Here is a 26,920-nt window from a genome sequence, read left to right as displayed (position 1 = left end):
TTGTATATCGTCTCGTCTATGTTAGATAATGAGATGTCTCGAACGAGTTTTCCAATGTGTTTGAGAAGTCTCATTAAAAATTACGAAAAATGAACGTGAAATTTTAAATCTCATCTAATATTGAGATGACTTGAACAATACATTTCGTCTCGAACGAATTTTGAAATCGTGCTCCTGATCCCCAACAAACACAGTGTGTGTGTGTGTGTGAGAGAGAGAGAGAGAGAGAGAGAGTGAGTGTTATGGACTTACAAAACGCATAAATTATTTATGGATAGAAACTTCAAAGAGGGTAAACCAAAGAGAGCCATCAGCGTACGACTTAAAACACTCTAAACAAGGTGAAGTGGTGAACCACTCATATCGTTGACGTTTAGACCATTGACTTTCCATCAGCAAACAACACTACTCAACCGCACCAGAATCAATAATAAAATCTTTCAAGACCACCAATAGAGCGTTAGCCTCTGTAGGATCAAATAACTCCACTCCATGGGAACCATTCTCATCAAACCAATACACCACTTTCACACCTTTCCCTTTCAACATCTTCACAAACTTCAACTGATGGTCCATCAAAGGATCCCCACCACGCACACTAACAAAACACCTCCCAATCTTTCCTACATGATCATGAGCTCCATCAACCGTGGGATTACAATACTCATGATCACGATCAGCTCCTTTTGGCAAAGACAATTCCCACATCAAATCAGCAACAGACAAAGGTAAGGTCGTATCGTCGATCAATCTCAACTCTGACCCAGTCCTGTTGGTCCCACCAAAAAAGGGCTGATTTAATATAAGCCCAATGATCTTCAACGGCTCAAGATCCAACGTCAACGCACGTAAGCCTGCATGGTAGGCAATGTTTCCTCCTGCACTACATCCCATAAGATAACACTTTGAGAAATCAACAAAGTCTCTCAACCAATTCTCACCATTGATGTTCAAAGCTTGGGTTCGAACCCAATTCATGGCATCGACAGCATCATCGTAAGCCGCGGGGAGTCGGCTTTCGGGAGCGAGACGGTAGTCAACGGAGACGATAACGGCAGGTAATTCTGTTACGGCGGACACACAAAAGTCGTGGAAGATAGTATTGGATGCACTGCAGATGATGAAACCACCACCATGGAAGTAAATTATGAGAGGGAGAAGGTTATGAATAGAGGGTAGTTTAACGGGTCGGAAGATTCGGATCCAGGTATTGTGGGTCGGGTTGAGGGGGAGGTCTTTGGTGAGAACGGGTTGACTCGGGATTGGGTTATTATCACCTGTGGCAGTTGTGGTGGGGATGGTGCTGTATCGACTGAGCGAGTCGTCTGGATTGTGGATTATGTTGAGTACTTCGTAAGGATTGATGATGGAGTTAAGGGAAGAAGATTGATCTGCCATGTTTAGAGGGTTTATTGCAGAAGATGAAGGTGTGGAGATTGAATTAGGTAAGACGTGTGTGTTGAGACTTGAGGGGGGAAATCACAGGTAAATATCTCGCTTTACACCAACCGAAGTAGGACTTTTATAGGGTCCAACTATGTTGGACTATGATTAACGTCCAACGAAGGACTGAAATGGGAAGAGAAATGCAGTATTCTGAGGGATTAGCACTTTTTCCAAGGGATTAGATTAGTTAGTCAATCTCAGCTGTCAATAGTTTTTGATTGACTTTGACCACCTTTGTCTACGTATGCGAAATAGAGGCTTTCTGTCAACCTGACGGTTAGGATAAGAGAAAAAAATCAAGAATTCCTAGAGATTAGTAATATCTTTCTAGAGATTAGTATCTTTTTTTTTTTTTTTTAATGATATTTTTTCTAACCGATAAGAAACAAAGAAACGGGGGCTATTTTGTAAAAGGAAAATGGTTTGATCCATGTGAGCCAATTTTAAAAGTCAAAATTTGGCCTATGGATGGTTGGCCTATATTCCAAATTGCATTAAAAATGCTTTATAATTTTATATTTATTTGATCAAACTTAAAGAGGGTTGCAACAATATCTCCAAGCCACATATTAGATTATTAGATTTTGATACAATTTAATAGATTCTATTGAGATCCATCAAATCATTAACTTGTAATCGGGCTTAGGCTAATATTTTTTAGAGTCGTGATGCCCCTTTTGACATACGTCCACTTACGCCCCAATCACATAATCGTAGATCACTTGCCTCGGGATAGATAAGAAAATATTTTTGATTCTATGTATCCCGAGAAATATGATTAGGGGGGTGGTTTAGTCTATTTTTTATTTAATATAATCTCACTAAAGATCTCAATTTCTCATTCCTCATTTTATAATCTCCATTTAGAGATAATTAAAAAAGCCGATCCAATCCAATGCTCTTGGGCGTCTTTATCCAAAAACTCATCTTATTGGACCACACCTTCCGATTGGATGTGACAAGGTTGCACTCACAAGAGATAGATGGATGAGTGTGCTATCTTGATATTCTCTCAACGAATGTTTCTTTCTTTATTTTCTTACAATAGCAAATTAAGTTACTATTTTCCTCCAAGATTTTGTTTCTAGATCCCAGTTTCAAAAATTGGTCAAAAAATGTGTTCTCTTTCTCAAGAATATTAGTCAATCGAAGTCTACAATTTCAAAAATTGGTCTAAATATGTGTTCTCTTTCTCAAGAATATTAGTCAATCGAAGTCTACGATTTATCATATGGGTTTAGTCCCAATTGCTGATGTCTATGCACTCTAGTCTTGTTTCTACAGTAGAAACCATGTACTCCAATCATGACTGAGATACTCTATAACATAATCCTGATTATAGTCTTTGATTCCTTGGAATTACCTCTTCAAGTCATTTTGACTCTTTGGAAGTCTTATATATAATAATTTTGGAGGTCCAACTCAAAATCAATTGACAATTCGTGGAGAGGCCCAAGAGTTTATAAGAAGAGAGACAAGAAATGAGTGTCTGACGTGGGACTAAACTCAACACGCCCTGCATATAAATTGGGTGACGTGCAGAAAAGAAAAACCTGCTATGATATCATGATAAGTTTGGTGGTCCAACTCAAAATTAATTGACAATGAATGAAAAGATCTTGGAGCTTTTAAGGAGAGAGACAAGACAATGAATGTTCAATGTGGGACTAAACGAAATCAAATAAGTGAAATCAAATAAATGAAATCAAATAAGTGAAATTAATCTTCTATATTATAAAATAAATTGAGTCTCCCCATCCTCCTTTTCTAAGAACTTTTGTTGTTCATAAGGTATTTAGTTATCGAATTAAATTTAATAGATAAATGAGTAAAAATCACCTTTTAATTTCCCAAACATACATGAAGCAATCATCTTGTTGGAAGTATTTTGAAGAAAAGAATAAATCGGGATGAGAACGGACTACATTTCTATCTTTTAAGACATTTTACACCTCTAAGGGATCAAATAAATTATAAGCTAAAATGATCTACTCGACATCATATAACAACCCAATTGATAACATAATTGCCATTTTTTTGTCTTTTACACTAAGACAGAGTGTCATAAACACCACCTTCTTTCCGTCAATGATTTATACCAAATTCAATGAAACAAATAACAAATTTTGTTGTGATTTGTGAATTGAGAATAATTATGAAGAAGATGATATAATGTTACATGTCCACCTCCTAGTCTGGTATATGTTTTTGGCTTGGGTGCCGGATTGGAATTTTGGAGGCCCACATCTGTAAGATGAGAGGACTTCTTACATTTTCATTAGTCCACGTGTATAGAAGTATCTCTAGAACGTGTATTTTCAAAATTGCACTTAGGAAAAAGTCTCCATGAAGACAAAGGTGAGTGCCCCCCTAGTGATCACCACTTTTTCAAAAAGATTTTAAAAAAAATAAAAAACACTTCTCTAACACCAATGTGGTGCTTAAGAAAAGAGAGTGAAGAGAGCCATGTTCTCATACTCCATCTCTATTCACTTATTTCTCTTACACTCCAAATGGGGAGAGAAGAAGTGATGGCTTACTGCTAACAGAATGGATCCATAAAGAGACAAAATAAGGGTAAAAGAAATGAGGAAACTTTTTGTTTCCTTTTCCAATTTATTATTATATTAAAAAAATTTAAATACTAATACTTTTCTTCTAATACTTTTTTGTTAGGTATGATTGTGATCACGGTATTATCCATGATACATGGGATCATAGTTGATTATTTTTTCAATTGGGTGCTAGCAATCATTTTCAATTATATTTACTAAGAAATGATCCCGACTTAGATGTTGGATTAGTTTTTTATTATATCTGAGGTCAACTAAAAATCAATTGGCTATGAATGGAAAGGCCCAAGATCTTGTGTTTGATGTGGGACTAAACTCAACACGCTCTCGCACGTATGGGTCGAACTGGATCAAAGCACGTGGAGATATGAATTGGATGATATGGAAAAAAAAAAAAAAGATTCGCTCTGATACCATGATAAATTTCAAGTCTAATTCAACCAATTAACTATGAGAGGAGAGGCTCAAAATCTTATAAGAAAAGAGACAAAATAATTTATGTCCGATGTGAGACCAAACTTAGCAATATCATGACTCTAATTACCAACAAAATTAAGATCCAAATATTTAGTCCAGTGTTGGGTTTATTTCAATCTTTCCTATGAATTTTGTTGGCGAATGTATGTATTTACTATAAATCTCGAGGCAATATGCATGCGTTAAAGATGAAATCATATTTTTGTACTCACAATATTCATCGTTAAACATGAAATCATCACTAAATGTTAAATATGTATAGATGATTTTTTTTATTAATAATTGTTAAAAACAACAAGCCTACATTGTGATGACATTTGATTTACTCAAGTTCTCAAAACATCATTATATATTTTAATAAGGGAAGGATCCTATGTAAAAACAATGTAACATTAATAAATTTCAAAATATGGGTTAAAAGTTTGGGATTGAGCTGATTTTTTGTGAGGATGATCTCTATAATGGGAAGATCATCCGAAAAAAAAAAAAAAAAAATCAGTCCTATCTGAAACTTCTAACCCCATTAAAAGTGATTTAGAATGTGGACCGTCGACTTTTTGCTAATAATTTGTAAATCACTTTTAATGGATTTAGAAGTTTCAGATTGAGCTGATTTTTTGTGAGGATGATCTTCTCATCATAGTGACCATTCTCACTAAAAATCAGCTCAATCCAAACCTCTAACCCATATTTTGAAAAACCATTGTTTTTACATATGGCCCGTGAACCACCCCTTTTAATAATTCTTTCTAGATTTTATTTTGCAGACTTTTTCCAATATTTCATTAGCCACCACATGACTAGAAAAGATGGAAAAGATTGATCAATATGGTCATTAATGGAATAAATTAATTAGATTATTAAAGTCTAGTTTACTTACATCATGATCTAAATACAATCGTTGAAAAAAAAAATGGAGATATTTTCCACGATATGGACTACACTCATAAACATATATTAGAAAAAAGATTAGTCAAAATCTCATTAATAAACAATTATCTTTACTTAAGTCAAATGTTTACAAATAAATAAAAATATGATATCCATGAAATAAAATGAGATCCATTTGACTAAGGTTTACTTCCTCTATCCTTTTGTTCTAGTTATTCATTCAAATATGATAAACAAATGATCACGTGGGCTCGGACCCATTTTGTGGGGAAAACTCAAGGGCTTTTGGTTGGAGGTTGAAAAAAAGAGTATTTATGTTATTTCTCATTAATTTATGATCGAAGACCTAAGTTGAGGAGCAATGCAGAAATTTTCAAATATTCACCCAACCGTGTACATGGCCTTTTGATCTTGATCTTCTCTAGTGGACTGATGTAAAATGATCATAATACTCTTGTCTTAAACTTGAAATCAATAACTCTTTTATTTCTCTTCTCAAAATTAGTTATCTTCAATAGCTTGTAGCGTTTAAAATGGTATGTATTTTATCCGAAATTTGAGTGATTTGAATATGAATTTAATGGGTTTGGTTTCATCAAGTATATCCAAATTAAAATATGATTTAGATATGACTTGATGTTCCTTAACCTAAGTTAAATCCGGGTCTGCTGTGGTTCCATTCTTATATCTGTCAAGATCCGAATGATATATTACTTTGCAAGTTGTATTCTTATATTTTTTTAAATCATCATTCATCAATCAACAATAGTTGGATGTAGTGATCAAAGACATTATCCAACCCCCGACCTGAATCAATAAATTCAATCCAATTAAATCCAGACATGACTTTTAATAAAAGTAAAGTAGTTCGGATATGGTCTTAACTAGTATGATCCGAATCGAATTCGGATTCGGAAAAAAAAAAAAAAAAGGATTTAAATATGGACACATTCATATTCAGCCTGTTTTAACCGCTAATATCTTGGGGTAAATTTATTTTAACTTAGTATTCAATTTTAAGATTAATTTACTTTCACCTTCAAATCTAACTAACAAGATTGAATATTTTTGAAGTGGAAGATGATGAGATAATCTGATGGAAAATTCTAGAATTTTCTACAACGTATTAAGAATAATCCTAAAGTGACCTTAGGTTGAAGTCTCATATCACATTTCTTGACGTGAAAATGTTTGGGAACCATAAATACATTTCATTGAGATACGAGTGAAAAAGCATCCATGGCTTCTATCCACTTCCACGTCAAGAAGTGAGATATGAGGTTACAACTTAAGGTCATTCCAGCACGACTCAGGTATAATGTGTGGTTCAAAAGTGATAGATTGATAGTGACTCATTGAAGAAGATAAATTAAGAGTCTTTGGTTACATCAATTTAAAGAGCATTAGACATGACTGCAATGAATATACCCACCCACTCATGAATTCAAGACCATACAATATGTGTGGCTTAGGTTGATGACATATCTTCCATTAAATAAAAGTGTATCCACTCAAGATTTTTGGGGTGTCGTTATTAAGAGTTGGTGTGGCAATAGAAGCTCTTAAGAGTTCAATGCTGCCTCTAAATAATGCAGATTCTGTTCTTAAGTGAAATGATAAGTTGACCTAATTAGATGTTAAAACTACATTGGTACAATGTTTATGATTGTTGATCAATTTACTAACGGCACCCCAAGATGTATACCTTGATTCTTTGGGTGCTCTAAGAGGCCCTGATAATAAATAAATAAATAAATTTAAATTGTAAACTAATTTCTATTTAAAGTTGAAATAGTAAAAGAAAATAAGAAAAATTCAACATGAAAAATAAAAGATATACAACTTTTCTGTTTAATAGCATTTCTCCCAAAATGACTTCTTCGAAGAACACAAATGGATCCTTACCAAACAAAGTAATTGATCTATCTTGGTGTGGTAATTGTCGATAATCATATGAAATCTCTAATGTAATTTATCATGTTAAAATGCCTCTTGGGCTCGATGAAATCGATACAATGGAAACCAAATTCACCGAAATGAGCCGTGACTTGTACCCCTTGCTTGATCAACATCCTCACAAACTCCATCTGACGGTCCAACAATGGGTCCCCCTCAAACCCCCTAACCAAAACCCTAGGCAATAATCTAATATTCTTAGTATACTTCCCCTCAACCGTTGGATTTGCATACTCATGATCACGGTCAACTCCCTCTCCCTTTGGCAAAGATAATTGCCATATCAGATCAAGTGCTGATAAAGGCATCACACTATCATTAGCCAATCGTAGTTCTGTTTGGGTACGTTTGACCCCACCAAATAAAGGCTGATTTAATATAAGCCCATTAATCTTAACGGGCCCAAGGTCCATTTCTGGGGCCTTTAAGGCCGTATTGTACGCAATATTGGCACCAGAACTGCACCCCATAAGAAAACACCTAGAAAAATCAGCAAAATCTTTCAACCATGGATCACCATTCGGATCTATGGCCTGGGTTTTGATCCATTGAACCGCATCTTCGGCATCCTCATAGGCCGCGGGTAATCGGTTTTCCGGAGTGAGTCGGTATTCGGCCGAAATTAATATACAAGGTGTTTCACTAGCATACCTCCCACACGGTTCACTAATAAATACAGTGTCAACATGATACATAATAAAACCTCCTGCATGGAAATAAAGAATTATAGGGAGCTTAACTACATTTTTATCGTTGGAAGGAATTTTGGTGGGTCGGAAGATCCGAACCCAAGTTTTTCTATCCGCATTGATGATAATGTCTTTGCTGACAACGGGTTGACCCGGAACCAATTTGTCCTCGTCTGCGGCTGGGGCTAATAGGATTTGGCGCTGTCGAGTGAGTGTGCCATCCGGGTTCAAAGTGATCTCGAAATGTTCGTATGGATCGACGTCGCAGTCGCTTGAAAATTTGATCGACATGGCTTGAAATGTTTGTAAGTTTTGAATGATAAAATATAAGTTCTAGTGATTTTAAAGGAGGCAACAAGGGTCAGCTTGAAATTAGGAACACCTTACACATGGAGGTCATTTCTATTGAAGTGGAGATTGTAACGGATCATCACAATCGTCAGATTAGTGGACTTTTTCTTTATTAAATACCACGTATATATTTTTGAGACATTTTTGATGCACAAAATCAAAGATATGTTTGAGGTTCTAAGTTTGACACCATAAATTTTTTTTTTAAATTTATTGTAGAGGGGGTTAAAAGCAAATAGTTTGATTTACCATGATTTCAAAACTTGTTCGAGATTGAGACGCATCGCTCGAGTCGTCTCGGTATTAGGCACGGACAAGACAGATAGACAAGCCAATATATCAAATGAGATTTAATACCCCATGTTCATTTTTTTCATTGTTGAATGAGGCTTCTCAAATATATCTAAAAACTCATCCGAGACGAATCGATCTTGTTCACAGACGAGATGAGACGTCAAAATGAGTTTTAAAACCATGCATATTATATATGAGACTGACTAGTTGCACACCATCCATTACCAATTGCACCCCATTACTTAAAAATTCTCCTTTGGAGGGTTATACTAAAAAAAAATAAAAAAAAATAAAAAAAACTGTTGCACTTCTATGTTTTTTTTTTTTTTTTTTTTAATTTATTCTTCCTCAACTTTTCCCATAAAAATTATTGTTGCTTTAGTAAATTTTGCAGAAGTACTTTTCTGTTTTGAAATCAAGTTCAAAAAGTTACATTCCCTTGAAATATACATGTTTATATTAATTTATAGATAAACATTAAAAGTCAATACCTTAAAGAAGTCAAAGCCATTTTTTTAAAAAACTATTTTATAAGAAAAATTGCTTAAAATTAAGTATTGAGAATTTGTAAATAGAAAGTCGCAAAGGGTTAATTTCGTATATTAAGCTTTATAGATTTAGTTAGATTTAATGAAAAGCAACCAAAAGTCCTTAATCTATGATATTTCTCTTTTGGTCATAGGTCTACCTTCATTAAATTATACTCAGCTTTATACTTTTGTCTATTAATCTCTCGCAAGATCTTAGAGATATCCATGATTGTTTGGGATTCCCATTGTCAATTACACACACACACACACATGTATATATATATATATAGGGTCGCGTTATTACGACCCCCTTTGCGACACACCTTTTTATCTTATATGGGAAAAAATGTTTGGAATGGGTTGATTTTTTGTGAGGATGATCTCTGTGATGAGGGGATCATCCTGGCAAAAAATCATCCCATTCCAAAACTTCTAACCCCATCAAAATTGATTTACAAAAAATGGACGGTCTAGAATTTTTCAACAAAAATCGGACGGTCTAGAAGTTTTGGAATGGGATGATTTTTTGCCAGGATGATCCCCTCACCATAGAGATCATCCTCACAAAAAATCAGCCCATTCCAAACATTTTTACCCATATAAGACAAAAAGGTGTGTCGCAAAAGGGGTCGTAATAACGTGACCCATATATATATATATATATATATATATATATATGGGTCCCGTTCAGCACCCTAAGCTTTACCACACACTTTAACAAACGTGTTTTGTCTTACATGGGTTAGAAGTTTTGGAATGAGCTGATTTTTGGTGAGGATGATCTCCTCATCATAGAGATCATCCTCACCAAAAATCAGCTCATTCCAAAACTTCTAACCCCATCAAAAATGGTTTATAAAAAATGGACAGTCCACGATTTTTCAACGTGTAAACATGGGGATAAACATTTTGGAATGAGCTGATTTTTGGAGAGGATGATCTTCTAATCATAAAGATCATCCTCACCAAAAATCAGCCCATTCCAAAACTTCTAACCCATGTAGGACAAAAAACGTTTGTTAAAGTGTGTGGTAAAACTTAGGGTGCTGAACATTTCCCTATATATATATATATATATATATATATAATTAAATTTAGATTTAGAACTAATGAAACACCAAACTATATGTTCAAGGTTCTGTGGTTTATCACATAAGAGAGTGCTAGCATTTTAAGATAGATCTTCATATCTTTGTGCGCACTAGGCTTTAATTGTTAGCTTAAACTCAGTATGCCAGGTTTGGACTTAACCAATTTAGAGCATCCACAATAAATGTGTTAATAGGTCAATTTATGTCGGATGCACCAATTTTAAGTGCTTTAAGTGCTCCAATGAACTAGTTAAAGTGTGTGGTACCATCTGATTTTTAACATCTCTATTGAAAATGCTCTTAGGACGACTTACCTCTATGGTCTGTGGAGCCAGTTTATTGCTCAACTACCAACTTAGGCCAAAGAGAGGTACAAACATCCTCATTAATTTAATGCTCAACCAATTGCCAACTCATTAACAATCTTTTTCTCAACTTTTTGTCCCTATTTTTCTATTATACCTCATTCGAAAGCGCGTTATGCAAGTTCAAATTTGATAATTATCTAGGTATGGTATAAATTATATTATTTGATTTTTTTTTTTCTCAAAATCCATCATCTTCAATCACCTAAAAAAATCATGTGTAGATATGTTGTAGTATGTGATTTATATTGAGTGGAACACGTACATAGAGAAAGTAAGTAGATGTTGGAGCAAATGATGGCATCTGTTTTTGGGATTGTTGAGGATAATTAATAAGTTAATAAGTTGTAAACAATTATATAGACAGTACGGTATAGGGGTATTATTAGAATTTTCTAATACCTATTGTACGACTAGGATTTACCATAAATTCTTCTAATATGATCCTAATTTGACATATAGTAAAAATTCAACTTCTTGTTTTTGTGGATATAGGCACACTTTCGAATCACATTAAATTTGTGTGTTTCTATTTTCTTTATTATTTTTCTTTTTTTCGTATTATTCATCATAATTGTCGTACGTAGAACAACAAGATATTAGAAAAAAATAAAATTTTGAGGTTGAATAGTAAAAATATTATACTATTTGACGACTAATCAATAAATCACTTCTTAATTCATAGATTCACAAATTTAATCGATTGATCCCTTATTCAGAGAATTTTACAAAATTTTCAACAAAAAATAATAAGAAAAAAAGAAAAAAGGAAGCAAATCTTGTAACCATTTTCCCAAGATATGCCCCTTTATAAATCAACAATTTTTATAATTATCACACATAAGACTACAACATCCCTATCCAATCTATTTATTTGGACTTATTCTATTATTTTCCTTATTACAACCAAATAAAATTAGAAATATCTTCTTTTAATAAGTTGATGATACAACAACACTGCCAGCATCAACACCATTACCTTGAGTTTGAAAAGAGTCAATAAAATCTTTCACATCCATATAAAAGGCGTTGGCTTTCTTCGAATCAAAAAGCTCCACAGCATGATAACCATCATCAATTAACTGTGCCACAACATACACACCATGATGTTCCAACATCTTCACAAATTCCATCTGTCGATCAATTAATGGATCCCCACCATACCCTCTAACCAAACACTTTGGTAATAAACCAATCTCAACTCGCTGACTCGACTCTTTATTAACAACCATTGGGTTACAATACTCGTGATCTCGATCAGATCCAATTGGTAAAGCTAATTCCCACATCAGATCTCCAGCTGGTAATGGCAAGATTCGATCATTCATTAATCTAAGCTCTGATTCAGTTCTCTTGACCCCACCAAAAAATGGTTGGTTCATGATTAGTCCAGCGATTTTCATTGGTTTCAGATCTAAACTCAGAGAACGCAAACCAACTTGATAAGCTATGTTTCCTCCAGAACTACTACCCATTAAGAAACACTTGGAGAAATCGACTATCTCGCATAACCAATGATCACCATTTGATGCTTGTTTGTGGACCCAATTAATCGCATCTAGGGCGTCATCGTAAGCTGAAGGGAGTCGATTTTCTGGGGCGAGTCGATACTCGATTGAGAGAATCAAAGTTGGGATTTCGCTCGCCATTCGAACACAAGATTCATGGAAAGAGAGAGATGCAGAGCTGTAGATTACAAACCCTCCTCCATGAAAGTAAATTATAAGAGGAAGCTTTGTGTTTGAAGGTTGATGTATGCGAGGACGAAAGATTCGGAACCAAGTGTTGGTGGTGGTGTTGAGAGGGATGTCTTCGGAGATGACGAGTTGATGATTGGAATCGGGTGGTAAAGTGGGCATTTTGGTGAGTCGAGTGACTGAGCCGTCTGAGTTGGGAACGAGGTTAAGGAATTTGTAGACATCTTTGGTGGTTTGGAGGGGAACTTGAGGATCTGCCATGGTTGTTTGTGACTGTGGTGGAGTTGGAACGATGGGTTTTTCTTTTTTATAAGTCTCGTTGACGATCCTATGGTTGTTAAGGTGTTTGTTTCTTTCTTCCAAAAGTGTTTTAAAAAGTTACAACAAGATCGAACCGGTGGGGTCCGACCGGGTTTGATAGTTTTGTCAAGTCAAACCGATCCAAATAAATCGGCTTGTTGTGAGAGAGCTGTTGTTTTTAATAAAGCTCACGGTCAAAAACTATTCCTTAAAGAATTCCTATTGTCATAGCAACTTTTACTTATAAAACACCAGTTTAAAAAAAAAATTAAAATTAAATAAGGGTCTAGGAGATGGAGGTAATCAATTATTATTAGAGTCATGATAATATGACTCCCCATATGCCACCATCAAAGAATCATATGCTTCGGGATACATAAGAAAAAGATTTATGATTATGTGTATCTCGAGGCAAATGATTCACGATTTTATGATAAGAGGGTAGGGGGGAGTATGTCATATGGTTGTGTTAAGAAATCATTATAGTTATTATTATTTTTGTTCAATCAGCCACTTTATCTTATTTTTTCAAGTTGTTAAAAGTTTGTATCCAAAGAAAAAGAGGAAAATAGATTTTGGAAGATAAATTCTGTTGATTCTTGTAATGTTTGTTTGATCTGAATGGGTGATTCCAATTTTTTGATTCTTGTTATGTTAGTTTAAAAAGAAACTTTGGAACTCATTCTCCCTCCATTAATCCTTTGGCCATGAAGATGATAGTGATCTTGCACCATTCATACATCACAAAAGGATTTACATCCCTTCAAATGCCCTAGTCTAAGACTTCCATATTATCTTAATTCCTTGTTTTAATTAGTATCATTTTCAAACACACACAGGATTAGATTAGGAAATTAAAGACCTATTTGGTAGATAGAATGGAGTTGGAGAAAGTATTGATAGTAAGTAGCTAGCAACTCACAAATTGAAGGTGCCACATAGCTAAGATTATTCGTTAACTAATAATCGCTTGCTTGCTTAGCAACTCAGAAAACCAACCCTATCAATTGGTTTTCCAACACATAATTCCAGCTCAAGAGATCTAGGTGGCATGGCTCGGTTGACCTAGAGAGCATGTGGTCCTCTTGGATTTGGGGATTTATAACTCTTGGAACTTGCTTACTTAACCCACAAATTAGAATTGATTCATGAAAATTGCAAATCCAACTCTACAATCCAAACAGGCCTTAATAGATTTATTTTAGAGAGAATTACAAAATGATATCACATAACTGGTATGAGAAAAATTATTCAGTGATCTTGGATCATAGCAACATCCTTTCTTTTTTTTTTTTTTTTTCTAGTGGACCGGGCTCTTTGCTGGGCTTTGCCCAGTCTAAGAACTAATCTCGGGCGGTTGGTCAGTCAGTCTCTTTCTCTCTCTTGTTTACGACTGAGGGCTATCTCAACTCCGACAATCGACGGGTCGCCTCTCTCTCTCTCTCACACACACACACACATTGGGTAGGGGGTCTCTTTTTTCATCCTTCTTCTCTCCTTCCTCTGATCTTTTCCATTAGTAATGGCGGAGGCGACGATTGGAATGGTGGTGGTAGTGGTAACAATAATAGTAACGGTAATGGTGATTTTTGATCGAAATTGCTATCTCCATTTGCAATTGCTAGAGAAGGTATGTGTTTCCAATTTCCCATCATTTTATTGATTAATTTGTGTATTTTTTTTTCAACCCATGGAATTGAACAGAATCAAACCGAATTAAGGTCGATTTGGGTTAGTTCGGTTCTAGATCAAATCAGTTTGATTTTGATTCCTATATAATGAAATTGACCTTGGTCGATTCGATTATGATTTTACTCTAAATCGAACCAAGTTTCACCCCTAGTAAGTATAAGTACACATTCAAATTGAGTAATAACCATATTCACAAAACATACTTTCACACAACTTACACTTTTACCATATAAAAAAAAACATATAGAGATCAAAACTAGAAAAAGAACCATCAATGAATTGAAGAATTCGGGAAGAAATTCACCTATTGTTCTTTTGAGTACTATATATTGGAGAGAAACTAGCTAAGTTGCTGATTTCCTAGCTAAGGGTTTAGCAGTTTTAGATGAGACAGATTTTTTAATTAAATGATGTTTGTAATGTCCCTCACGAGATGTTGCTAATCCTTGCAAAGGATTTGAATACTAAGTATTTAGCGGATGTAATCCTTTCTCTTAATTAATATAATGGGAGGGGCCTTTGCCTCAGCTTATTAATATAAAAAAAAAAAAATTCTGGTATAGGTGCCGCATTCATCCCATCGGCTAACTCCTTGAACTCCACTACATTATTGGTAGAATCTCAAAAAAAAAAAAAAAAAAAAATTTGAATGTCTCACAATATATCTCCACGTCGTCAATATAAGAACCATCAACATTTATTTTAATCCAACCGGCTGCTGCATGCTTGTTCCAATAAATCAATTTCTCACTATGAGAAGAAATAGAGTTTATCGTGGTTATGCCCACCCTTCTGGTGAGACTAATCCTAGTCACACGTACAAGCCCCCTTCAAAAGTCCTACACGCAACTGATTGAGTGGTGATCAACCAATTTTACGTGCTTAAATGCTCCAATGAACTAGTTAAAATATGTGCTACTATCTGATTTTTAACATCCCTATTGAAAATGCTCTAAGGATGACTTACCTCTATTGTCTGTACAGCCAATTTATTGCTTAACCACCATCTTAGCGAAAGAGAGGTACAACCGTCCTCATTAAAGCTAATTTATTGTTCAACTAAATTGTCAACTCATTAACAATCTTTTTCTCAACCTTTCATCCCTTTTTTCTATTGGGACTCTTTTCAAAAGTGAGTTCACTAAGTTCAGATTTGACAATCATCCAGATATGATATAAATAATATTATTTGATTTTTTTCCCCCAAAATCCATCATCTTCAATCACCCAAAAGCATCCTATCTAGATATTAGAACAACATAAAATTTTGAGATTGAATAGTAAAAATATTATACTATTCAACGACTAATCAATAAATCACTTATTAATTTATAGATTCACAAATTTTATCGATTGATCCCTTATTCAGAGAATTTTACAAACTTTTCAAAAAACAAAAAAAAAACATGAAACTTGTAATGATTTCCAGAAGATATGCCCCTTTATTGATCAACAATTTTTATAATTATCACATATAAGACTACCGTCAACAACATCCATATCCAATCTATTTTTACTTATTCTATTATTTTCCTTACTACAATCATATAAAATACAATTAATTAGAAATATCTTGTTTTAATAACTTGATCTTGGAGCAACACTGCCAACATCAATACCACTACCTTGAGTTTGAAAAGAGTCAATAAAATCTTTCAAATCCATAAAAAAGGCCTTGGCCGCCTTCGAATCAAAAAGCTCCACAGCATGATAACCATCATCAATTAACTGTGCCACAACACACACACCATGAGCTTCCAACATCTTCACAAATTCCATCTGTCGATCAATTAATGGATCCCCACCATACCCTCTAACCCAACACTTTGGTAACAAACCAATCTCAACTCGCTGAGTCGACTTTTCATTAATCATTGGGTTACAATACTCGTGATCTCGATCAGATCCAATTGGTAAAGCTAATTCCCACATCAGATCTCCAGCTATTAATGGCAAGATTCGATCATTCACCAATCTAAGCTCTGATCCAGTTCTCTTGACCCCACCAAAGAATGGTTGGTTCAAGATTAGTCCAGCTATCTTCATTGGTTTCAGATCTAAACTCAGAGAACGCAAACCAGCTTGATAAGCTATGTTTCCACCAGAACTAGTACCCATTAAGAAACACTTGGAGAAATCGACTATCTCGCATAACCAATGATCACCATTCGATGCTTGTTTGTGGACCCAATTAATCGCATCTAGGGCGTCATCGTAAGCTGAAGGGAGTCGATTTTCTGGGGCGAGTCGATGATCGATTGAGAGAATCAAAGCTGGGATTTCACTCGCCATTCGAACACAAGATTCATGGAAAGGGAGAGATGCAGAGCTGAGGATTACAAACCCTCCTCCATGAAAGTAAATTATAAGAGGAAGCTTTTTGTTTGAAGGTTGATGTATGCGAGGACGAAAGATTCGGAACCAAGTATTGGTGGTGGTGTTGAGAGGGATGTCTTCCGAGATGACGAGTTGATGATTGGAATCGGGTGGTAAAGTGGGTATTTTGGTGAGTCGAGTGAGTGAGCCGTCTGAGTTGGGAACGAGGCTAAGGAATTTGTAGACATCGCTGGTGGTTTGGAGGGGAACTTGAGGACCTGCCATGTTTGTTTGTGACTGGTGGAGTTGGAACGATGGGTTTTTCTTTTTTATAAGTCTCGTTGACGATCCTATGGTTGTTAAGGTGTTTTTTTTAGGGGTGCAACTCGGTTCGTGTTGCTTCGGGTTAGAACAAAATTAGAACCGAACCGATCAAGATCGGTTCCATTATATAAGAACCAAAATCGAACCGAATTCTTTCAGAATCGAACCAATCCAAACCGATCTTAATTCGGTTTGGTTCGGTTCGGTTTTATGGGTTGGTCGTCAATCGCAGCCGAGAGAGAGATAGAGATGGAGGAAAACCTGTCGTCGGTTGCAGCCTCAGGACGCTGTCGCAAGTCTCAGTCGCAGAGAGAGGTCGTAGAGACCAGCCGGTGGCAGGATCTAGCAGCAGGTGGCAGAAACGAGCAGGCGGCAGGATCTGGCAGCAGGTCGCAGAGGCGAGTCGCTGGCAGTCACTGGCAGCCGGTGGCACTGGTAGCGGATCGCAGAGACGAGACGAGCGAGCGAGAGAGACGAGCGGGTGAGCGAGAGAGAGACGAGCGAGCAAGAGCGAGAGAGTAGAGAGAGAGAGAGTGAGTGAGAGACACGGTGGTACTAACAGACGGTGGCGGTGGCAGATGGTGGCGGTGGCAGCGAGTGGCAGAGCGAGACGAGAGAGACGATCGAGCGTGAGAGAGAGAGAGAGAAATTAAGTTTTATAAAATAATTAAAAATTAAATTTAAATTTAATATTTTATTTTAAATATTATTAATTCGGTTTTCGGGTTGGTTCGATTTTTTATATTACCTGAACCGAGAACCGAACCGAATTCATCGGTTCTTTATTTTTTAAATCCGAAATCGAACCGAAACTAATTTAAATCGAACCAAACCAATCCAAATCTCACGGTTTGGTTCGGTTCTCGGTTTGAACCGAATTAAGTTGCACCCCTAGTTTTTTTCCTTTCTTTCCAAAAGTGTTTTAAAAGTCAAAACAAGATCGAACCGGTGGTCCGACCGGGTTTGATAGTTTTGTAAAGTCGAACCGATCCAAATAAATCGGCATGTTGTGAGAGAGCTGTTGTTTTTTAATAAAGCTCACGGTCAAAAACTATTCCTTAAAGAATTTCTATTGTCATAGCAACTTTTACTTATAAAACACCACTTTAAAAAAAAAATTAAAATTAAATAAGGGGCTTAGAGATGGAGGTAATCAATTATTATTAGAGTCATGATAATATGACACCCCGTACTCCACCATCAATGAACCATAGATCATTTGCTTTGGGATACATAAGAAAAAGATTTATGATTATGTGTATCCCGAGGCAAATGATTCACGAATTTATGATAAGAGGGTAGGGGGAGTATGTGAAAGGGGTGCATTAAGAAATCGTTACAATTATTCTTATTATTATTATTATTATTATTAATTTTTTTGTTCAATCACCCACTTTATCTTATTTTTTCAAGTTGTTAAAGTTTGTATCCAAAGAAAAAGAGGAAAATAGATTTTGGAAGATAAGTTCTTTTGATTCTTGTTATGTTTGTTTGATTTGAATGGGTGATTCCAATTTTTTGATTCTTGTTATGTTAGTTTAAAAAGAAACTTTGGAACTCATTCTCCCTCCATTAATCCTTTGGCCATGAAGATGATGGTGATCTTGCACCATTCATACATCACAAGACGATTTACATCCCTTCAAATGCCCTAGTCCAAGAATTCCATATTATCTTAATTCCTTGTTTTAATTACTATCACTTTCAACTTTTGCTTTTCAAACACACACTGGATTAGATTAGGAAATTAAAGACCTATTTCGTAGACAGTGGAGAAAGTATTGATAGTAAGTAGCTAGCAACTCACAAATTGAAGTTGCCACTTAACTAAGATTCCGTTAACTGCTAATCCCTTGCTTGCTTAGCAACTCAGAAAACCAACTTTATCAATTGGTTTTCCGACACAGAATTCCAGCTCAAGAGATTTGGGTGGCATGGCTAGGTTGGCCTAGAGGGCATGTTGTCCTTTTGGATTTGAGGATTTATAACTCTTGGAACTTGCCTACTTAATCCACGAATTTGAGTTGATTCATGGAAATTGCAAATCCAACTCTACAATCCAAACAGGCCTTAACAGTTTTATTTTAGAGAGAATTACAAAAAGATATCACAAAACTAGTATGAGAAAAATTATTCAGTGATCTTGGATCATAACAGCATCATTTTTTTTTTAGTGGACTGGGCCCTTTTCTGGGCTTTGCCTAGTCCATGGCCATGGTCTTGTCCAAGAACTAATCTTGGGGAATGTGCAACGCTTGCACATTACATGCACCAGGTAAGTGAGAGTGCACACTTACGGGTGGTGGCCACCAAGGAATAATGCTTATACTAGGTATCAAACTGACGACCTACGGGCATTAACTCCTTATCAATCTAAAATTGCCATTGTGCCAACTCCTCGGGGTTGACATGGCAGCATCCTTACTGGCTTATTGCTGTCATCCGGTTGGCCCCCCTTAGAAAAATATAGAAAGAATCACCCCTTCTTTTTTTTTTGATAACCAGGAAACAAGTGAACCTCAAAAGTAAGATCCCACGCCAAAATAAACAAAGCTGGTCATGTGATCTAGTGCTTTTTGATTGGCTTCTCTGTACTAGGTTGGTAGGCCATTGGATTTGATCAAGAATTTCTGATTGTTTTGAAGGATAATAGATGTCCAATAAGGATCACTAATGTTGTCTAAATTTACGCACGCAAGTATATGTATCGAAACAAATAATAAAGTGATGAAAAAGTATCGTTCTCACGGAGACTAAATACCAATCTATTGCTAATTACCAATCTACTTCACTCTAATTTTATCCAAACAAAACTAAAAGGAAGATTTAATAATAAACAAGGAAATAATGCAAAGAATAAATTTGCAGATTTAAGATTAATGAGTGATAAATTCTAGATTTATAATTTCTCCTAAACAATCCCCTTGATTAAATTCTCCTTCCTTCTATAATAAATTAATCCACTATGATTGTCATCTAAGAACATTAAATTCTCAACAAGCCTCTTTCGATGGTCATGTAAAAATACCCTTCTAGACAAACTTTTTATATGCCTATGAGAATTAAATCAAGAAGAATTCATTAAGAATAAGTTCTTATAAGAGATGCACACGCAACGTGAATATATGCTTATCTCAAATTAGCATATGTTATTCTATCTAGGTCATGAACACAAAATAACTCTGCCGATATTATTAATGTTTATCAAATCAATTCAATCAATGGCCAATTAATTAAATCGTAGTAAACATAAGATATAATAAACCATCACATATGAAAGTAATTAAAAAAGAAAGGCAGAAAATTAATCAAGCATCATGAATGAGTTCCATTATAACCCTATAATAAAAATTAGTTTATCATTGAAAAAAAAAAAAAAATCACAAAAGTATTCAGCTATTTTTAGATATTACAAAGATCAAGAGAAGAGATAAAGTTCAGGAAAAAAAAACTTAAAAGTCGAATCTCCAACTCTCGTCCTCATTCTCAATCTTGTGCCTCCAAGAAAAACCCAAAACTTCTATCCCTCTAAAAAGACTTAATCTTTTCTATTTATAGGTATGGAGTCATTAAAATTTAAGAGTCCAAAATCCGCCTCTAATTCGGCTCAAAAAAATTAACGAATAATGCTGGAAACGTAAGCGGGCCATGACCTCAAAACATGTCATACTACGACTTGTATTTTTATATTTCTGTTGTGCAATTCTTGAATTCACGCTACGACCTCGTTGTCTATTAAGCTGTGGCTTGAGGATTTTTTAACTTGTACGCTTAGCTTCCGTATTCCGAGAGTGAATCAATTTGGAGTTAGAATTTCTCATAAATGTTGGTAAATATCCCAATGTTTCATATTGTTCCTAAATTGCAAAATAAGTATAAAAATCAAATAAAAACACAGAATAAAAAAAATATATATAAAACAAACTAAACTTAAATAAAAACAATTAAAATACTCTGAAATTAACAAAATATTATATTTAAAAGTGATTATTTCGTAAGTATAAAACAAACTAAACTTAAATAAAAACAACTAAAATACTCTAAAATTAACAAAATATTATATTTAAAAGTGGTTTATTCGTAGGTATAAAACCCACTTATCAACTAACACCATTGATGAGGTTGGCTAGGGACATAACTCCTCTTTAATCATCTAGAATCAGTAAACCCATAAGTTATTTGGGACTTTAGTTATAAACACTGTTTAATATGAACCATTGTTCTTAGCTTGCAATTGCAAATTGTCATCATTCATCAGATAAAGTCAAGTAAAAAAAAGAAAAAAAAATCATTAACATTTATCGATAGTTAGACCACACACATATATATATAGGTCGGGTTCTTACGACCCCTATTACGACTTACATTGCGACACACCGTTTTGTCTTATATGGGCAAAAATGTTTGGAATGGGCTGATTTTATGTGAGGATGATCTCTATGGTGAGGAGATCATCCTTGCCAAAAATCAGTTCATTATGAAACTTCTAACCCCATCAAAATTGATTTACAAAAATTGGACGGTCTAAAATTTTTCAACTTGTAAACATGGGGTTAGAGGTTTCATAATGAGCTGATTTTTGGCAAAGATGATCTCCTCATCATAGAGATCATCCTCACAAAAATTCAGCCCATTCCAAACATTTTTACCATATAAGACAAAACGGTGTGTCACAATGTGAGTCGTAATAGGGGTATACGGAACCCGACCCATATATATATATATATATATGGGTAGCGTTCAATGGCTAACTTTTTGGCAAAACATTTTTCAAAACATGAGTTAGAAGTTTTGGAATGGGCTGATTTTTGGTGAGGATGATCTCCTCAGCTCATTCCAAAACTTCTAACTCATGTTTACAAATTGAAAAATCGTGGACCGTCAATTTTTTTGTAAACTATTTTTGATGGGGTTAGAAGTTTTGGAATGGGCTGATTTTTGGTGATGATGATCTCCTCACCGTAAAGATCATCCTCACCAAAAATCAGCCAATTCCAAACCTTTTAATTCATGTTTTGAAAAATGTTTTACAAAAAGTTTGCCATTGAACGGGACCCTATATATATATATATATATATATATATATATATATATATATATATATATATATATATATACACTTTGGACAATATAAAATTTGGTCTATAGTTCACTCTAAAATAATGAGAATCATGAACAAGGGCACTAAGGAGCTCTAGAATTCTATTCTTAGCTGTCTCAGGTTTGATCACAATTGTAATGGCCGGATAAATGTTCTAATGGCTTTTCTACCTTATGTAATTAATGGAATAACTGGAAAAAAGAATGGATTAGCAACAGGTATAGAGGAAATTGTTGTTTTTACCGATATATCTTAAGTATAACTACACAGCCAAATTGAATAATAACCATATTCACAAAACATATTCTCACACTACTTGCACTTTTACCATAAAAAAGAAACATAGAGAGATCAAAACTTGAAAAAGAACCATCAATTAATTGAAGAAATTCACCTATTGTTCTTTTGAGTACTATATATTGGAGAGAAACTAGCTAAGTTGCTGATTTCCTAGCTAAGGGTTTAGCATTTTTAGATGAGATAGATTTTTTAATTAAATGATGTTTGTAATGTTCCTCATGAGATGTTGCTAATCCTTGCAAAGGATTTGAATACTTAGTATTTAGCGGATGTAATCCTTTCTCTTAATTAATATAATGGGAGGGGCCCCTTTGCCTCAGCTTACTGATAAAAAAAAAAAAATTCTGGAATAGGTGCCGCATTCGTCCCATTGGCTAACTCCTTGAACTCCACTACATTATTGGTAGAATCTCAAAAAAAAAAGAAAAAAAAAAAAAATTGAATGTCTCACAATATATCTCCACCTCATCAAATATAAGAACCATCAACATTTATTTTAATCCAACTGGCTGCTGCACCCTTCTTCCAATAAATCAATTTCAATAGAGTTTAGCTGTATATATATATTTGCTTATCCACCCTTCGGATGAGACTAATCCTAGTCACACGCACAGCCCCCTTCAAAAGTCCTACACGCAACTGGTTGAGTCATGATCAACCAATTTTACGTGCTTAAGTGCTCCAATGAACTAGTTAAAGTATGTGCTACCATCTGATTTTTAGCATTCCTATTGAAAATGCTCTTAGGATGACTTACCTCTATGGTCTGTACAGCCAATTTATTGCTTAACCACCATCTTAGCAAAAGAGAGGTACAACCATCCTCATTAAAGCTAATTTATTGTTCAACTAAATTGTCAATTCATTAACAATCTTTTTCTAACTTTTCATCCCTATTTTTCTATCATACCTCTTTTCAAAAGTGAGTTCACTAAGTTCAGATTTGGAAATTATCCAGGTATGGTATAAATAATATTATTTGATTTTTTTCCCCAAACTCCATCGTCTTTAATCACCCAAAAATATCCTGTCTAGATACTAGAGAAGAACATAAAATTTTGAGATTGAATAGTAAAAATATTATACTATTCGACGACTAATCAGTAAATCACTTCTTAATTTATAGATTCACAGATTTAATTGATTGATCCCTTATTCAGAGAATTTTACAAACTTTTCAAAAAATAAAAAAAGCACAAATATTGTAAACATTTCCAGAAGGTATGCCCCTTTATTGATGAACAATTTTTATAATTATCACATATAAGACTACTGTCGACAACATCCCTACCAATCTATTTGGACTTATCCTATTATTTTCCTTATTACAATCATATAAAATATTAGAAATATCTTGTTTTACTAACTTGATCTTACAGCAACACTGCCAACATCAACACCATTACCTTGAGTTTGAAAAGAGTCAATAAAATCTTTCAAATCCATAAAAAAGGCCTTGGCCGCCTTCGAATCAAAAAGCTCCACAGCATGATAACCATCATCTATAAAGTGTGCGACAACACACACACCATGATCTTCCAACAACTTCACAAATTCCATCTGTCGATCAATTAATGGATCCCCACCATACCCTCTAACCCAACACTTTGGTAACAAACCAATCTCAACTCGCTGAGTCGACTCTTCATTAATCATTGGGTTACAATACTCGTGATCTCGATCAGATCCAATTGGTAAAGCTAAATCCCACATCAGATCTCCAGCTATTAATGGCAAGATTCGATCATTCACCAATCTAAGCTCTGATCCAGTTCTCTTGACCCCACCAAAAAATGGTTGGTTCAAGATTAGTCCAGCGATCTTCATTGGTTTCAGATCTAAACTCAAAGAACGCAAACCAGCTTGATAAGCTATGTTTCCACCAGAACTAGTACCCATTAAGAAACACTTGGAGAAATCGACTATCTCGCATAACCAATGATCACCATTCGATGCTTGTCTGTGGACCCAATTAATCGCATCTAGGGCGTCATCGTAAGCTGAAGGGAGTCGATTTTCTGGGGCGAGTCGATAATCGATTGAGAGAATCAAAGCTGGGATTTCACTCGCCATTCGAACACAAGATTCATGGAAAGGGAGAGATGCAGAGCTGAAGATTACAAACCCTCCTCCATGGAAGTAAAATATAAGAGGAAGCTTTGTGTTTGAAGGTTGATGTATGCGAGGACGAAAGATTCGGAACCAAGTGTTGGTGGTGGTGTTGAGAGGGATGTCTTCGGAGATGACGAGTTGATGATTTGAATCGGGTGGTAAATTGGGCATTTTGGTGAGTCGAGTGAATGAGCCGTCTGAGTTGGGAACGAGGCGAAGGAATTTGTAGACATCGTTGGTGGTTTGGAGGGGAACTTGAGGACCTGCCATGTTTGTGACTGGTGGAGATGGAACGATGGGTTTTTCTTTTTTATTAGCCTCGTTGACGATTCTATGGTTGTTAAGGTGTTTTTTTCTTTTTTCCAAAAGTGTTTTAAATAGTCAAAACAAGATAGAACCGGTGGTCCGACCGGGTTTGATAGTTTTGTAAGAAACCGATCCAAATAAATCTGCTTGTTGTGAGAGAGCTGTTGTTTTTTTTTAATAAAGCTCACGTTCAGACCACCAACAAAAATTATTCCTTAAAGAATTTCTATTGTCATAGCAACTTTTACTTATAAAGCACCAATTTTTTTTTTTTCAATTAAATAAAGTGCTAAGAGATGGAGGTAATCAATTATTATTAGAGTCATGATAATATGACTCCCTGTACGCCACCATCAAAGAATAGTAGATCATTTGCTTCAGGATACATAAGAAAAAGATTTATGATTATGCGTATCCTGAGGCCAATGATTCACGATTTTATAATAAGATGGTAAGGGGGAGTATGTTAGAGGGGTGCGTTAAGAAATCATTACAATTATTATTATTATTTTTGTTCTTTATCTTATTTTTTCAAGTTGTTAAAGTTTGTATCCAAAGAAAAAGAGGAAAATAGATTTTGGAAGATAAATTCTTTTAATTCTTGTTATGTTAGTTTAAAAAGAAACTTTGGAACTCATTCTCCCTCCAATCCTTTGGCCATGAAGATGATAGTGATCTTGCACCATTCATACAGCACAAGAGGATTTACATCCCTTCAAATGCCCTAGTCCAAGACTTCCATATTATCTTAAATCCTTGTTTTAATTACCATCACTTTCAACTTTTGCTTTTCAAACACACACTGGATTAGATTAGGAAATTAAAGATCTGTTTGGTTGATAGAATGGAGTTGGAGAAGGTATTGATAGTAAGTAGCTAGCAACTCACAAATTGGAGTTGCCACTTAGCTAAGATTCCGTTAACTGCTAATCCCTTGCTTGCTTAGCAACTCAGAAAATGGTTTTCCAACACAAAATTCCAGCTCAAGAGATTTGGGCTAGAGGGCCTGTAGTCCTCTTTGATTTGGGGATTTATAACTCTTGGAACTTGCCTACTTAATCCACGAATTAGAGTTTATTCATGGAAATTGCTAATCCAACTCTACAATCCAAATAGGCCTTAATAGTTTTATTTTAGAGAGAATTACAAAAAGGATATCACAGAACTAGTATGAGAAAAATTATTTAGTGATCCTGGATCATGCTAGCATCCTTTCTTTTTTTTAATGGACTGGGACATTTTCTGGGCTTTTCCCAGTCTATAGACCATGGTCTTGTCCAAGAACTAATCTCAGGGCATGTGCAACACCGGGACATTACATAACCAGGAAACAAGTGAACATCAAAAGTAAGATCCAACGCCAAAATAAACCAAGCTGGTCGTGTGATTTAGTGCTTTTCGATTGGCTTCTCTGTACTAGGTTGGTTGGCCATTGGATCTGATCAAGAATTTCTGATTGTTTTGAGGGATAATAGATGGCCAATAAGGATCACTAACACCATTGATGAGGTTAACTAGGGACATAACTCCTCTTTAATCATCTAGAATCAGTAAACCCATAAGTTATTTGGGACATTGGTTATAAACACTGATTAATATGAACCATTGATCTTAGCTTGCAATTGCAAATTGTCATCATTCATCAAATAAAGTCAAGTAAAAATATGGGTTAGAAATTTTGGATTGAACTGATTTTTTGTGAGGATGATCTCTATGATGGGAAGATCATCCAAAAAAAAAAAAAAAATCAGCCCAATTTGAAACTTCTAACCCCATTAAAAGTGATTTAGAATGTGGACCGTCGATTTTTTACCAATTTTTATCACTAATTTGTAAATCACTTTTGATAGATTTAGAAGTTTCTAATTGAGCTGATTTTTTGCGAGGATGATCTTTTCATCATAGTGACCATCCTTGCAAAAAATCAGCTCAATCCAAAACCTCTAACTCTTATTTTGAAAAACGAAAGTTTTTTCATATGTTTTCTCATATGGCCCTTGAACCGCCCCTATATATATGTATATATATATGGGTCGGGTTCCGTAGACTCCCATTACGACTCACATTGCGACACACCGTTTTGTCTTATATGGGCAAAAATGTTTGGGA

The 26,920-nt window shown here is 35.0% G+C and overlaps 3 protein-coding genes and 2 pseudogenes across 3 annotated transcripts; all 5 read right to left on the bottom strand.

Moving 5' to 3' along the window:
* Positions 1 to 271: 271 nt before the first annotated feature.
* Positions 272 to 1,502, bottom strand: LOC147389590 (3-O-acetylpapaveroxine carboxylesterase CXE2-like). The gene has a single exon (XM_086417474.1). It carries the CDS (start codon positions 1,396 to 1,398, stop codon positions 406 to 408), a length of 993 nt encoding a protein of 330 aa, XP_086273600.1. The 5' UTR covers positions 1,399 to 1,502; the 3' UTR covers positions 272 to 405.
* A 5,705-nt stretch (positions 1,503 to 7,207) lies between these two features.
* Positions 7,208 to 8,332, bottom strand: LOC147389589 (putative carboxylesterase 9). The gene has a single exon (XM_086419022.1). The coding sequence runs from the start codon at positions 8,321 to 8,323 to the stop codon at positions 7,337 to 7,339; it is 987 nt and encodes a 328-aa protein (XP_086275148.1). The 5' UTR covers positions 8,324 to 8,332; the 3' UTR covers positions 7,208 to 7,336.
* Positions 8,333 to 11,326: 2,994 nt separating this feature from the next.
* LOC147389588 (putative carboxylesterase 8) lies at positions 11,327 to 12,690 on the bottom strand. Its single transcript, XM_086419932.1, has one exon. The coding sequence runs from the start codon at positions 12,619 to 12,621 to the stop codon at positions 11,596 to 11,598; it is 1,026 nt and encodes a 341-aa protein (XP_086276058.1). The 5' UTR covers positions 12,622 to 12,690; the 3' UTR covers positions 11,327 to 11,595.
* Positions 12,691 to 15,759: 3,069 nt separating this feature from the next.
* On the bottom strand, positions 15,760 to 17,022 carry LOC147389587 (putative carboxylesterase 8 pseudogene; annotated as a pseudogene).
* A 6,573-nt stretch (positions 17,023 to 23,595) lies between these two features.
* LOC147389586 (putative carboxylesterase 8 pseudogene) lies at positions 23,596 to 24,848 on the bottom strand (annotated as a pseudogene).
* Between the last annotated feature and the right edge of the window lie 2,072 nt (positions 24,849 to 26,920).

The sequence above is a fragment of the Akebia trifoliata genome, chromosome 12 (assembly GCF_017979445.1).
Source record: "Akebia trifoliata isolate Shusen 1 chromosome 12, ASM1797944v1, whole genome shotgun sequence".
NCBI classification, from domain to species: Eukaryota; Viridiplantae; Streptophyta; class Magnoliopsida; order Ranunculales; family Lardizabalaceae; genus Akebia; species Akebia trifoliata.
The sequence above is the reverse complement of the archived record's forward strand: the minus strand, read 5'-3'. Positions and strand labels throughout refer to the sequence as shown.

What these genes read in the sequence shown, in the direction of transcription:
- LOC147389588 (XM_086419932.1), bottom strand. Translation starts at nt 12,621, where the DNA reads ATGGCAGATCCTCAAGTTCCCCTCCAAACCACCAAAGATGTCTACAAA.
- LOC147389589 (XM_086419022.1), bottom strand. Translation starts at nt 8,323, where the DNA reads ATGTCGATCAAATTTTCAAGCGACTGCGACGTCGATCCATACGAACAT.
- LOC147389590 (XM_086417474.1), bottom strand. Translation starts at nt 1,398, where the DNA reads ATGGCAGATCAATCTTCTTCCCTTAACTCCATCATCAATCCTTACGAA.